This window comes from Haemorhous mexicanus, chromosome 16, assembly GCF_027477595.1.
Source record: "Haemorhous mexicanus isolate bHaeMex1 chromosome 16, bHaeMex1.pri, whole genome shotgun sequence".
Classification (NCBI taxonomy): Eukaryota; Metazoa; Chordata; class Aves; order Passeriformes; family Fringillidae; genus Haemorhous; species Haemorhous mexicanus.
In genome coordinates, this window is record NC_082356.1 from 5,289,671 (window position 1) to 5,304,640 (window position 14,970).

The window sequence follows — 14,970 nt, forward strand, 5'->3', positions numbered from 1 at the left end:
TGTAGCTTTGCTGAAAGGGTTTATTGATGATTGATTATTGAGGGGAAATAGCCCAGGGCTCAAAGGAATCAGAAGGTTCCTCCAGGGATGATCATCTGCTCATGCGGCCAGAGGGGATTGGGACACCGGCATCCCCACAGCTTCCAATCCTAAATTAAAAACCCCAGAACGTGACCTCTGGAGCCCACTGGGCCATGGATGGGCTTTGTCACCACCCCTGTCCCTGCAGGCACAGCTCACCTAGGCATCCAGAGAGGCAGCCAGGCGCTTCTGCCGCAGAAGAGCCCGCAGCTCTTCAGCCACAGGGGGCTGGGGACAAAGGCAGAGTTAGAGACACACTGGGGGCACTGGGCTGGACTGGGAGGCAGGGCAGAGCAGGGAGGGGGCTAAGGGAAGGGGCTGTGGGAGCAATGGGGTGGAGGACCTGCTGTGCTCCTGCCCAGAAGCACTGGGCTCCTGGCCAAGAGGCACAGCTGGGGCAGGGGCTGCGTCCTGGCTCATCCAGGGGGTCCTGGGGTGACCGGGATGGGAATGCAGCAGGGGCCCTGGGGAAAGGCTTCCCTGGTGAGGAGCCCTGGGGCAGGGCATTGTCTGGGCTGTCAGGAGGGGTGCACTGGGCTGTGCTGGGACAGACTGGGATGGCCTGGGCTGTGGTGGCCATGAAAGGGGAGGGTCTGACACCGGCAGAACTCTTGGTACCCACCAGAGGTGTCTCCAGGACCGCTACATTGTCTAAATCCAGCTGCAGAGAGACCAGGAGACCTTGCTGGTCACTGGGATGTCCCCGGTGCCAGCAAGGGATGGGGGGACACCACTGCCCCCCAGTTCCCTGAGGGCATGCCCTCCAAAGACAGCAGCCCACTCACCTCCCGGAGATCATGTTGCGTTCCTTCCAGGAGTGCCTGGAAAGGAGAACAAAGGCTGGGTCTGGACTGGATCTTGTGGGGCTGTGGGGGGACACAGCTCCAGGGAGCAGGGCACAGGCAGAGGGATGGGAATTCAGGGCCTCCAAAGAGATCTGTTTGAGCTGGGGGGAGACCCAAAGTCACTGATCTGGGGTCCATTGAGGGCCCAGGGAATGGGGCTGGGGGTGTGGAAGGAGAGGGGTGTGAGGTGCAGGGAAGGAGAAAGAAATAGCAGTGTAGGGACATGGGAATGCAGGGGAGGGGCTTGGTGGGGACAGAAGAACAAGGATGGGTGGGAGCAGAACCAGCAGCTTGGGAGATGCTGTGGGAGTGGGGAGTGAGTCAGGGAATTCTACAGGGGGACCCTGCTATACTGGCCAAGAAGAAAGGCAAAGGCTTGAAGGGGGACAAAGAAGGAGAGGCCTCGGGAATGGTCAGTGGGAGGGCATTTGGGGACCCTGAATGGGACACAGAGGAGGGTCCAAAAGGGTGGGATGGGAGGCCAGAAAGGGCAAGATGTGGGGACAGCCTTTAGCTGATACCTCACCTTGGCCTGTGCCGGGGGGCACAGCAGGATGGAGAAGAGCAGGGCCACGCTGAGCACAGCCACCTTCATCTTCCTCTCGCTCTGGGCAGCGCTGCCTGAGGCTGCAGCAGGTGAGGAGCACCTTTATCCCTGCTGGGACTCCTCCCTGCACCCTCTCTGCCAGCCCCCAGCCCTGGCCACAAGCCCAGCCCTGGCAGAGAGTCCACCCCACATGTGACACAGATCCAGCCCCCTTGCCTGGCATCCCTTCTGCTTAGGACAGCTGCCCCTGGAAGGGCCCAGGCACCTGAGGGAGCCAAGGGGGGCAGGCAGAGAGGCAAAGGCATCTGGGGACCCTGTGGGGACAACTTCCACTCCAACACAATCCATCCTCCAATACCCACAGTGCCAGATCCCCCATCTTCTGCTGCCCTTCCCCTCCCAGAGCTTTCCCTAGGGGACACCCCAGAGCCCAGCCCCAAACCCAACATGTGGGAGAGCAAGGGGAACAAGGGACATGTGATCAGGTGGGTGATTGGCATCTGCAGTCACTGCAGACCCTGGGGAGCACTGGGCAATGCTGATCACCTGCAGACAAGGCTGAGGGTTGGGGAATGGCTCAGGAGTGACAATTCCCACATCCACACAACCTGATATCCCTTTCCCTGCAAATGCCAAACCCCTCCAATCTTCGTGCCCAGAGCACTGTCCAGAGGGCAATATGCTCTGCCCTGCCTCTCATCCTGTCACACCTGCAGCAACGGAACCCTCCCAGAGCACCTGGGTCATGGCCCTGGCTCTGGGCCCAGGCCAGCACTGGCCCTGAGCAGGATGTGCCCATCCCCAGGGACATGGGGAAGTGGGCACCTGTCCCTAGGCAGCCACTTGGAGCTAACTGGGGTAACAGAGGTGCCCTGTGAGGAGGAGGGGTGTTGGTGCCCTGCCAGCATCCCTGACAAGCCCTGTTTACCCAGGCCCTGAGGCACCAGGAGGACATTCAGACATCTTGGGCTCTCTGGGACTGCCTGGTGCAGGGTGGTCTGTGCATGGGGGAGCTGAGAGTAAAAGGATCCCGGCTGGGGACAAGCCCCACTCCAACAAAATCCATCCTCCAACAGCCCCCAGAACCACGTACCCTCATCTCCTGCTGCCTCTTCCCTCCCTGAGCTTTCCCTGGGGGACAGCCCTAAGCTGAGCCCATCCCAAAATCCGTTGGATCCCAGCAGAATTGCCCCTGTTCCTGTTCTGGCACTTTGAGGAAACAGTGGTGGGCACTGACCCCTCTTCCTGGGGAATCAGGACCCCAAACTCAGGGAAAACAGGCATGTGGGAGGACTTTGAGTCAAGGGCAGGCAGGTGATTGGGATCTGCACTCACTGGAGACACTGGAAGCACTGGGCAGTGTTGATCACCTGTTGATGACCTTGCAGACAAGGCTGAGCCTTGGGCAATGCCTCAGCTGTGCTTCTTGCCACAGCCTGACCACTCCATTTCCCTTTCCCCACAGGCCCCAAATCAGTCTCATCTCCAGCCCCAGAGCAGAGTCCCGAGGGCAATGTCCCCTGCCCTGCCCCTCACCCTGTCCCACCCATGGCCACCGTGCCCACCCAGAGCACCTGTGTCCCGCTCTACACAGCTGCCCCATGCAGGGTGCCAGGGACCCCATCCCCAACAAGGCTCAAACTCCAGCCCTGGCCCTGGCTGCCATCACCTGCAGCTCCCGAGGGAAGGGCCCTTGTGCCCACACAGGGTCTCTGCAATGCCCAGGACCTGAACCAAGGCCAGCACTGGCCCTGAGCAGGATGTGCCCATCCCCAGGGACATGGGGAAGTGGGCACCTGTCCCCAGGCAGCCACTGGGAACTAACTGGGGTAACAGAGGTGCCCTGTGAGGAGGAGGGGTGTTGGTGCCCTGCCAGCATCTCTAACAAGCCCTGTTTACCCATTGCCTGAGGCACCAGGAGATCATTCAGACATCTTGGGCTTCCAGGAAGGAAAATCCACTGTGAAGTGGTTCCCGAGAGCTGTCCATGGCTGTGATTCCTGTTTGACATTCCAGGGCATTAGTGAAGGGTTCTGCACATTTCTTTCCCCAGGGACAATGCAGATCCATCCAAGATGTCTTGTGGCCCAGCTGGGAAAACATTTCAGGCCACTGCCTTGACTATTTGCTATGGAACTTGCCCAAGGAGGCACCGTGCCCACTGGGGAAGATTTTCCTTGGGGGTTTTGTTGCTTTGTGCCCTTGGAGGAGAGACCAGATTGTCCCCATTGGGATTCTTGACCAGGTGTACGAGTGCTGTGACATCATTGGTGTGCTGAGGTCACCTTGGAGAGGTATTGAGGAAGTGTCTGCAGGGTCCAAATTGGGGAACTTTGACCAAGGAGAGCTCCAGGCTGCCTTAGAGATCAGTGCCAGCCAGGGGGATAGCATTGGACAGCCACTGACCATGTGCAACAGCCCAGGTAGAATGAGCTGGACACACATGGGGTCTCCCATTGCAGTTGGATTGGCCCCCAATTTTGGGGTCCCAATGGAATGTCCCTGCTTCCTCTGGGGCTGTGTCTGAACTGTGCAGAAACCGTCCCTACAGGTGCTCCAGCAGGTCAGGAAGGATGAGCTTTCCCTCTCCTCTCAACCACTGTCTCAGCAGGGAAGAGCCACAATTTTCCTGCTCCAGGGAAAGGCACTGGTGGTACAGCCCACGTGTCACCCCCTGGTTCTGTCTGCAGCACTGGGGCTTGGACATGAGGAATAGAGAATTTCACTTGGGTGGGGAAGGTCTGCTACAGGACCTGGAAGGAAACCAAAGGTCCCCAAGCATTTCTGCAAGAGAACTCCTGCTCCAGTGTCTGTGGGGCAGAGCAGAAGTGTTGCCGTGTGTCAAAGTGCAGGCTGGCTTCTACTGTGTGAATTAACCAGCCCCCAGGCTGACTGACCTTGCCCAATTGACTGGGCCTCGCCAATCACATCTCTACTGGGCTGCAGCCATTTCACTGCCCAGAACCTGAAGAGGTGTAGAGATCAGACCAATAAAAGTATCCAGACCTGGTTTTTCAAATGCCCTTTATAAGGCAGGGCTTGAGAATAAATGCTCTCTGTTTGCCCCATGAACATCGGGGTGAGTGGTCTCTTTGTCCCCAACCCACTGCCCCCCATGAGTCAACATTACAGAAAGCAGTCCTACTCCAACAAGACAAAAATACAATTAGGAAGCGGAGCTCCCCACAGCAACACTCGTGGGCAGCTCTCTTTCTCTGCACCTCCAGGCGGAGCCTTGCTGGGCATCCCCTTCCCAGGGAGGAAGCTCCACACACTCCAGGCAGGAACAGCTCAGAAGAACTTCCCCTAGGCCAGGGGGCTGCACTTTTACAGCTCAAAGGGACTGACTGGCATGCAGGGGTCTCCAGCTCACTTGAGCAGCTCATCTACCCCATCTGTGACCCCCAGCAGCACCTTCAGTCAGGGCCAGTAGCCACAAGGAGTTTCAGCAGAATCCATCACTAAAACACACAAGCTGGCCCTTGCAAAGCCACCTGGAGACACTGGCAAACTGGACACTGTCCAAGTGCCTGGATCACATTCCAAGGCAGAAAAGCCAGCCCAAGGCATCCTGTTACAACCTCCCAGGGCTTTCCAGACTGCTGAAGCGCAGGCAGGGCAAAGGCACTGCCAGGCCTTCCAGCCTGGTGTCCCACGTGCCCACAGGCTTCTCCAGAGCCCTGAGCTCCCCTGCACTCACAGGCCTGCCAGGGGCACCTCCCACAGCTCTCTGGCCATGAGACAGACATGTGTGCTCACAGGCACTCACAGCCCTTCCCAGCTGACATGCCAGGCCACTGTCAGCTCACAAGGCACTGCTGTGTCACAGCCACTCCCTGCGCTCCCACAGGGAAATCCTGGGCTCTCAGTGCTCTCAAAGAACACTTGGGCCACACACAGCCCCAGCAGCTCAGGGGGGACATGCCAGGAGTCTCCCATTTGCCAAAGCCCACGCAGATCCCAGCCTAGAACAGGCTCTCACGGGTGATGTCCCATGTGTCCCCAGGCTGCTGAGGAGCCGGCAGCTCACACGCACTCACAGCGCCTGCATGGGGACACACCTGCACTCTCCATCCTCTGAAAGACCTGCGGTGTCACACACCGTCACACTGGCTCCCTGGGCACATTCCAGCCATCTCCAGGCTGCCGAGGCTCAGGAAGTCACGTGCTGTCACAGGAACTATGTGGTGACATGCCTCAGCTCTCCATGTTCCAAAAGAACCCTGAGTTCCCAGGCGGTCCCAGCAGAGCCCAGGTGCACATCTCAGGAGGCTGCAGGCTGCTGAGAAGCCCTGGTGTCACAGGCAGTGCCAGGGCCTCAGTGTTCACAGTCCAGGGCTCTCCACACTGCCAAAGACCTGGCATGGCACAGGCACTTGGACATCACTGCAAGGATGATGGCAAAGCTGTGGGCAGAGTAAAATTTCATAGCAAAGCCACAACAGAACAAGGTGCATTGCCAAGCTTCACTCTACAGCTTACACCATGCTTAAGGCACAGCCAGGAAAGGCAACAATCAAAAATCCAGAGTCAGTCAATGCAAAATGGCACTAAATCAACACAATCTGTGTCTGTGTGTGTTTGTGTATCTTTGTGAAGATGATAGCAAGAGTAAGGATCAAAAGAACCTGATGTTGGGAAGGATGAAAGTTTGACAAGAAAGTCTCACAGATACGTATGTATGGCAGAAAGATTTTTAAATGTGGAGTCTGATGAAGGAATAGAGTTAGAAGCAAGTTTTGATATAGAAGAAAAGAATTTCTGAACCAGTCTTACTGGATAACCAAAAAGGCAAAGGGTATGTTAGTTAGAAGGGTTTTTCATGACTTAGAGCAAAGGATAAACCACCTCAAACAAGAAGATGTTTTTACCAAGCTGGAAGATAGCACAGGCAAACAAGCCTGCCGATGTGGCAAGTAGAAAAAAGGTCTCAGAATTTTCCACTGCAAGAAAACTGAAAAACAACTTCTAGCTTAAACTGTAATGTACTAACTTTTAGTGATTGGAGAATAGTAACATGAATATGGTAATTATAGGAGTTATGATAGGCTATAGATAATAGTTAAGGGATAGATTGGTTCTACTTTATTAAGGTGCTCAGCAAAGAAAAGTATATAATGCACTGTAACCAAAGCCAAAGGGTCTCCAGGCCTGCCTGCAGCTGGAGCTGACAGCTGTAGGCACAGGCTCTGTTGCCCATGACCCTGGACTGCTGCTGTGGCAGTGCCTCTCTGAGTGTGTGCACGGAGTCACCCCGGCTTGCTCCGGCACAGCGAGCAGCGGGGGACACTTTCCCTTCCTCGGGAGGTCGGGAGAGCGGCTAAGGCTTTCACCTTTCTGACAAGACACCAGCACAACATTGGTAGAAGAGAGTGGACTCCAGTTGGGTGCAAAGTCAAGGTTTATTCGGAGCTCTAACAGGATTCCTAACCCAGGGAAACCAGCCAGCTGGAGACAGCAAGAATGGGGTGTGCAGGGTGTTATAAAGGGGTGGGGAGATTGACATTAAAAGGATGGGAAGAGGCAGCAGGGGCAGAACCATTCTAACAGGGAGGAACTGGGATAAACCAAAGTACAACCTAATGCAACTAAAACATATAATAACACAATACAACATGCTGTAACGTCTTGGATTGAATAAATTGCATTTTGAAGAGCCACCTGGAGTCCCACATCTCTCATTTAGGCTCTTACAGTAGCGCCCACGTTTTAGTTGGCGAACTTGAACTTGTTGGCAGTAAGAGACCTCCCGGTGAACTCAGTAGGAGGCGGCCGCGAGGATCAGGCACCTGGGAGGAGGGTGACCAAGGCCCGGACAGGAGTTGCTGCTGGACAGTACCTGGATCAGAGCCTCTATGTACAGCGCCTACTGCATAGCTGGACAGCAGGTGAGCACCAGGAATAATGGGGCAGAATAAGTCTGTTCTGCAGAGAGATGTGTATCAGCATTTAAAATCTTTATGTGCATCAAGACCAAAAAACCTTGCAAATCAAAAGCTCAAAGAGCTTTTAAAAGGGACTATAACTCATATTCCAAATGCTGACTCTGAAGCCTTCTATACCAGAGAGGTTTGGGACTCTGTGGGGGTTAAATTGTATAATGCTATCTCTCGGCGTGACAAAACAACAGCGGAACTTCTCCCTGCTTGCCGAGTCCTAGTGGAAATCTGCCATGAATGCCCCGCCGCCACGCCCCTCTGCGCCCCCACTGCACCTGAACTCTCGCAGCCACAGCCTCAGCCAGCTTCTCCAGCTGTGAGAGTGGGGGGAAGAAGAAAGGGGGGAAGGGAACAGAAACTGCTGCTGCTCCGGCCCAGAGCCGGATCCCGAATCCTGGATCCCCCTGCCCTTCTGCCTGTGCTGGGGAAAGGCGCCGCCGTCCCAGCCTGCCCCGTTCCCGGCCCGCTCGCACCGCCGGCTCCCGCAGCCCCGCGCTCGGCCCTGGCTCCGGCCCCGCGGGGCTCCGACCTGCACGGCGGGGCCGGCCTGGGCTCCATGGCCAAGGTGCACGGAAGTTGGAAGTTAACTTCGCTGGGACCTGCATCTCATCGCTGGGCAGGTCGCCACCGGCAACAAGAATCACTGAAAGAGACAAAAATCATCGCCCAGATCTCCTACTCCTACAGCTTTGGAGAAAATTACCAATGCTCTGCAAAACAGACAAGCACATTGTTAGGTTCCAGATAAACCTTTTTTCCTTGCAGTTCTAGGAGAAACACTGAGACTGTATGGCTTCATCTTCCATTGGGACTCTTCTCAAAATAATCCTTTGTTAATAATTGAATGGCTTTTTCTTTCTTACAGGTCACCAAAGACAATCACTTTTAGAGATGATTTCTCAAACTGTCATTAAGGGCAAGGTAAGGCTTCCTGACATAGCAGATTGTGAATTTAAAATCATCTCTTTACCTGTGATTAAATCCTATTTTGATTGGGCCATGCAAAAGTCAGAAGATTTACTGTATACCTTGTTAGATTTTCCAGGTGTTTGCTCCATTCATTAACCAGCACACAAACTGATCAAAGCTAAATTATGCTACAAAGAGAAACCCCTTATCAGTGAAGAGCCTTTAGATGCAGTTGCTCTCTTCACTGATGGGTCAGGACAAACACACAAGGCAGTGGTTACCTGGCAAAATAAAAACACTGAATCCTGAGAACAAGACATTCAAAAGGTCAAAAGTTCTCCTCTGATTGTTGAATTGGCTGCAGCTGTAAGAGCATTTCAGCTCTTCCCAGAACCTTTTAACTTAGTCACTGATTCTGCATATTGTTAAGAGAATTGAGGAGTCTGTTTTAAAAGATGTTAGCAGGGACAAATTGTGTCTTTGGCTTACCTGTCTGTATCAAATTTTGTTACACAGAACTAATCCTTACTTGTTGCTCACATTAGAGCTTACTCCAGGCTCCCAGGATTTATGGCAGAAGGGAATGCACGAGCTGATGCATTGCCACAGCAGCGTGTGATGAGGGAGCTGCAGGAGACAGTAAAGATTGCACCTCTGTGCCTCCTGCAGCTACCTTGCCTAACATTGTTGAACAAGCTAAATTGAGTCATGCCTTTTTTCAGCAAAATGCACAGGCCCTCAGATGAGATTTTCACATCTCCCTAGAGCAAGCACAAGCCCATGTAGGGGCTTGCCCTGACTGCCAGCTAGTTCAAACTATCCCTTCTACAGGAGCCACCAACCCAAGGGGGTTGGAAGGTTTGCAGAAGTGGCAAACAGATGTCACAAAGTACCCTTCTATTGGGAAATTTAAAAATATCCATGTCTCTATTGATACATTTTCAAAAGCAGTTTTTGCATCTGTACATACAGGAGAAACAGCTAAGCATGTTTGCCAGCATTTTTCACAAGCATTTTCCTCACTGGGTGTCCCTCAAGAAGTTAAAACTGATAATGGTCCTTCATAAGCCACACAAGAATGGGCCACATTTTTAAATGACTGGGGTGTTCATCATACATTTGGTATTCCCTACTCTCCCACAGGTCAGGGAAGCTGCAAGATGGGTTTCTCAGGGCACACAAGAAACGGCCTTGTCTCTGGGGCCACAGCTGGCTGTGCTGCTGGGGCTCTGAGGAGCGCTGATTTGAGAGGCTCTCTGTCTGCCAGGGCCATCTGAGCCAGGGAGGATTTTTCTTTTCTTTAAGATTGGTTTTTTCCTTCTTTTTAGTTTTTCTTTAAGCTATAAATATAGAATGTGTTCTAATACCCAGACTCCCAGGAGCTTTCTTTGGTGCCCAGCGTCTGCAGGGCACAGGGGAGGAGGGGAAAACGGGTCCTTGTGCCAAGCGAGCTGCCCAGGCGTGCAGTGGGGAAGGGGAAATGGCCAGAAGCCCCTTGGCCTTTGGTGGTTCTGCTGAAGCCTTTGTGCTGGCGACAGAGCGGCTGGGCAGGGGCTGGAGCTGTAGGGATCCCTGCCAGACTGGTGCCTGGAGATGGCCACAAGCCCTCCTGCCCAGCCAGGAAGGGCCATCTGTGTCCCCTCGAGGCTGCGCCGCTGCTGGGCAGGCTGGCTGGGCTGGGGGAGACCCTGAGGGGACCCTGAGGGGCGGTGGGAGGCCATGAAGGGATGAGGTGCTACACAGGCGCTGACGGGACAAGGCATTGGGAAGGCATGCGGGCCCTGTGGGAGAGAGTGGGGGGCAGGAGGCTCCAAGGGGACAGAAGTGGGTAGGAACACAGGCTGGTGGGAAGCCTTGAGGAATTGGGTGTCAGAGGCCATAAGCAGCCCCCAGGCTGCCGCCTTGTCCCTGACAGCCGGCTGCTCTGGTGCTTCCCCAGAGAGGCTCCCACGCCTGGGGCAGAAGCCCTGGAGGCCGGGCCTCAGCAGGAGTGTGGGGACACCCCCGAGGTGCCCAAGCTGGGCTGGCTGAGGACAAGGAGGGCAAGGGGGCCCTGCCGGGGCACGGTCACTGGGTGCTGCCAGGGCAGTGGGCAGAGCAGGGCTGGCAGCCAGCCCGCGCCCCCGCGGCTGCCCAGGCCACGGTGCTGAGGATGAGGCCCTGCTGACACAGAGCTCTGGGCCCGCAGAGCTTCTGCCTCCATGGCGAGGGCAGTGATGTCTCCTCCAGCAGGGCTGCTGAGTCGCTGCTGCCAAAGCAGCTCTGAACACCACAGAAACAGCACCAGAGCAGCACAGGAGCAGCAGCACCCCGAACGCCGGCATCTGCTCAAGGAGGCGTCTGCACCAGCCGCCCTTCAAAAGGGGGCAATACTGTGGGCACTGTTGCATGTGATTTAGCAAAAGGCTTCAGCATACTTGGCCACAATGGCTTTCTCTTGGCTTGCCAGCCTCACAGCAGGACATGGCCGCTTCCAGCACTTGCCTTGGCTGCTCCTTTAAGGGGCTGGCACCATCATCAGAGAAACAGAACAGCTTCTCCTCCCAGAGTTATCTCTATCCTCTGCACTTCCCCAGGTGTCTGCCTTGATGTTCACCAGGGTCTTCCCTGTTTGTGGCCATCCACTGCCGTGCTCAGTACGCAGCCAGTCGTATTTGCACGTGAGCTGCCATAGGAGGACACACAGTAAGTGGACAGTTGAATAGCAGAGGAGGGGCCAATTCTTTTTCTTTCAGAGTGCAAGAAAGACAGAAAAGCACAAGGAAACATGACAGTGTTTTGGTGGAGTCTCTTTGTCCTGGGAAATTCTCTAGCTGTTGGTGTTTCTGTGCTACTGCTAATCCCTTCCTTGAAAAAAATCATCCCAGGAAGGAGCAACATCATCTGGCACATACCAAATGTTGCCACCAGGTGCTCCAGGTGCTCCTCCCAAGAGCCCTTGTAGGATGGAGCACAGCCCTCAGTGCAGGTCAGCTTTGGCTGCCCTCTGGCAGAGAAGCCCTCTGGAGGCACAGGTCTCTGGGGCAGGAGATGGGCACCAGTGCTGCGCCAGGGCTCGGGGAGACTCTGCTTGGGCAGGGACTCTGCCACACGGGCTGATGTCAGTGCTCCACAGGGCCCAGGGCTCAGAGCAGCACTGGTGCCCTGGCCCACACGTTCCTCGTCTGTGTCACAGGGACACACTTAGCACCAGTGTCAGAGTCCTGCTCAGAATGTGTCTTTGCCTTTTGGAGTCACTTTGCATTGGCATGTGGGGCACTGATATGTAATACTTTGTGTCCAAAATTTCTGTGGGACCCCTGTGGAACCAAACCCCCACCCCTCTGTTCAGCTATCAGGGGTGCAGATATGGGTCCTGTCAGGAAAAGTATTGTTTTAAATACATATTAGAATATTGGCTTTTTGCAAATATTTAGATGGATTCTGTATCTATATTAGAGTAACTTTGCTATAAAAATTTAAGCTTTTTTTTGTTGTTAACTAAGGCTAGACATAGTAGTGAAATAGCTGCTATAGTATGCCTGTGTTAAACTGCCTGCTTAGTTGGGATAACATTCAATGAACATATGATGGAGCCCCCTGCTGCTGACATGCCATTTATCAGCACCCACTGTCTGTAGCAAACATAGACCAAAGCCCAAACAGGAGGTGATAACAAGGGCGGACTCAAACCACAGCCACGAAAGGCACATGCTCTGAAAAGGTGGACCCGAGGAGCAGCCATGCTAAACAATTCTTGGAACATGTAAACTAGTTTGGGGAAAAGTTTAAATATGCATAATTGTTTATGACTATGCTGTAGGCTGATGCAATAGAAAGGGTATGTAAAGGACATCTCTGAAATAGCAGCTGTGCTCTTGGCTGAATGCAGAGCACCCACCGCAAAAACTTTGCTTTATTCTCTTTGTCTCTTATTGTCCTTTATTCAACTTTTAAACTTTTACAGGAGAGTGAACCTCGTTTTTCACAATGGGGATAAAATGGGGCATGGGGTGCTCAAATGCCTCAAGAAAGCACCAAAACAACCCAAGCACCACATTCCCCTCATGCCTGGGCTGGAAGCCCAGCAGCTCAAGTAGAAGAGTCTTCCAGGAGCTCAGGGGGAGCAGCAGCCCTTGTGCTGAGGCACAGCCTGTGGAGAAAGGGGTGAGTGGCCCAAATGTGTGCTTTGGAAATCAGAGCTGCGTTTCTAAATGCTGTCAGAACTCTCTCTAATAGACCTGTGGTGGCTGAGGGATGTACGTGGGAAGGGTTTGCCAGCCTTGAGCTGGACTTGTTGATCATCTGAGCTCTGTTCTGTCTGGGAGCCTGTTCCTTTCCCCTTGCCCAAGGGCAGAGTGTTGGTGAGGGCTGGAGTTGGAGGCTGTGTCTGCCCCGAGAGCCGGAACCCTGGGGCTCCAGGTGCTCCTGCCAGTGTGGGCTTGTCTGAGCCGGGCCTTGTGCCTCTTTCAGGTGTCCCTGCTGCTGTCACAGCTGGCCCAGGACCGACAGGACCACCTGGAGAGCTGTGCAGGGAGCAGGCAGGAGACACGAGGTGCAGAAGGGACCTCCTTGCTTCCTGAACATCTCAGAGAGGAGCCAGGCTGCAGCTGGATGCAGTCCTAGACTAGTCAATAGTTTATGTTTAAAGGATAGTATAGGTGTAACTGAGCCTTTATACAACTGTGTTCCATAGGATGAAAGATATATTTATAGAAAAATAAAGAGTTTATTATGATCACCATGAAACTAATGGATCTATATCAGAGTTATTTACTACCCAGTACAGAGACCTATAACTTCCAGTACAGTGCTTTACATCTGAAGCAACATTGAAGCAATTCTAGTCAAGCCAGCAAAACCAAGTCTTAATTAAAGATTGATGCTACTCACCCACACCAATGAACACAGGCAAACGTTTCTCTCAGCCTCAAGGCGTGACCTTGAGGAGCACCCTCACTCTGGGGAGGAATCTGCAGAAGGGAGCCACGTGCCATGAACCACTTTGGTGGGGACAGGAGAAACCTGCCATGTGTGGAGCTTTTTCATTTGTCCTTAGGAAGCTGCCGCCTGTTTTTTCTCAGAGTCACAGAATCTCAGGCTGGCAGAGGCTGGAGGCACCTCTGGAGGTCACCTTGCCCAGCCCCTGCTCCATCAGGGCCACCCAGAGCCAGCTGCCCAGGTGTGTCCAGGTGGCTTTTGAGTCTCTCCAGGGATGGAGACTCCCCCACCTCCTTGGGCACCTGCACCAGTGCTCAGCCACCCTCCCAGTGCAGAAGTGTCTCCTGAGCCCAGAGGGCCCCTCCTGTGTGTCACTTTGTGCCCGAGGCCTCTTGGACTGTCCCTGGCCCTGTCCCCTCTGCAGCCTCCCCCCAGGTATTTATCCCCATGGATGAGATTCCCTGAGCCTACTCTGCTCCAAGCTGGGCAGTCCCAGCTCTCTCAGCCTCTCCTCATGGCAGAGACGCTCCAGTCCCTCCATCACCTTCATGGCCCTGTGCTGGACTCTGTCCAGTCTGTCCCTGTGTCCTGTACTTGGCAGCCCAGCTCTGGGCCCAGCACTCCAGGGCTGGCCTCTCTGGTGTGGAGCAGAGGGAAAGGATCCCTTCCCTCTGCCAGCTGTGACACAGCTCCCAGTGCAGCCCAGGACGCTGTTCTGCATTGCTGCAGGAGCACATTGGGCATCCTAGTGTCCAGCAGAACCCTGCCAAACTTCACTTTTCTACCTGGGTGGCCCCCAGCAGATACTGGTGCCTGTGGTTGTTCCTTCCCAAGGACAGGACTCAGCTCTTGTCATTGAACTGTCACCCTTGTTGAACTGTCCCTCTGGATGGCAGCACTTCTCTCTGGCAGATCAGCCACTCCTCCTGGTTTGTGGGAGGGCACAGCCTGGCCCCCTCACCCAGTTTACTAACAAAGGTGTCAGAAAGGACTGGACTCAGCATTGTCCTCTGGGGTCCACTGTGGGGACCCTGGGGGCATCCCCTAGCTTAGGGAGATACAAGAAGCTTCCCTCAAAAAGCTGTTAGGACCTTTTTGGCTCTTTCCCCTGTTCCTATGTCTGTTCCTATGTCCCTGAGCTACTCCCTCCCTATTCCCTGACTGGCCCTCATTTTTGTACTGCCTGGAGACCAGGTTCACCCCCAGCCCCTCGGGACGGACAAACCTCGGGTGCCCCTGAGTGGTCCTGGGGACTGGGAACATCCCACGCACGGCTGAATTAAACATCTCTAAATACCATGCAAAGGCTCTTTTTGCTTCCTTACCCTGGACTTTACTAGCAGCTATTCAGGCTGCAACAGTCCACCGCTAGACTTTGTGCCACTGCTCACCAGGGTTCTAAGAAGGGAGATTCTGTGCAAGGCGTTTTTGCTTGTATGTACTTATTCAGAAAGAATTGGCAGGATTTACAACAGGGATTTCTGCTCCATATCTTATGTGGGAAAAAATGGAATGATCCACACTTCCTCTCACTGGTGGTGGGTAAAGTGATCCCGTTGTTGGTGGCAGTGGATGTCACCTGCACAGGAGCTGTGCCAGACTGGTGTGACATACTGTGGGAAGGAGCACTCTGAGGGAGGTAAAAGCTGGGCTGTAGAGTTCATTCAAAGACTATTCATCAAACCATAGAAGCCCCTGTTTTGTGAAGATCAGGAACAATTCCTAGGCA

The 14,970-nt window shown here is 54.1% G+C and overlaps 1 protein-coding gene and 1 pseudogene across 11 annotated transcripts; both read left to right on the top strand.

The window, feature by feature from the left end:
- The window catches only part of LOC132334605 (zinc finger protein 850-like), a 144,689-nt pseudogene that overhangs the window by 26,840 nt on the left and 102,879 nt on the right, over positions 1 to 14,970 (top strand).
- LOC132334788 (uncharacterized) lies at positions 7,027 to 13,049 on the top strand. Of its 11 annotated transcripts, none has more exons than XM_059860928.1 (5): positions 7,376 to 8,032; positions 8,278 to 8,333; positions 10,898 to 11,006; positions 12,268 to 12,467; positions 12,774 to 13,049. In XM_059860928.1, exons 1-4 carry the CDS (start codon positions 7,378 to 7,380, stop codon positions 12,273 to 12,275), a joined length of 828 nt encoding a protein of 275 aa, XP_059716911.1. In that variant the 5' UTR covers positions 7,376 to 7,377; the 3' UTR covers positions 12,276 to 12,467; positions 12,774 to 13,049. The 11 variants fall into 11 exon arrangements, 2 of the variants coding, with proteins under 2 accessions (XP_059716911.1, XP_059716912.1); XR_009488480.1 differs by having other exon boundaries at positions 7,378 to 7,977; XR_009488481.1 differs by lacking the exon at positions 7,376 to 8,032 and adding an exon at positions 8,066 to 8,144.

Coding starts and splice junctions, on each gene's coding strand:
- LOC132334788 (XM_059860928.1), top strand. CDS start 7,378: ATGGGGCAGAATAAGTCTGTTCTGCAGAGAGATGTGTATCAGCATTTA. Junction 8,033..8,277: donor TGCATCTCATCGCTGGGCAG/GTCGCCACCGGC, acceptor TCTTTCTTACAG/GTCACCAAAGACAATCACTT. Junction 8,334..10,897: donor AAACTGTCATTAAGGGCAAG/GTAAGGCTTCCT, acceptor GCACTTCCCCAG/GTGTCTGCCTTGATGTTCAC.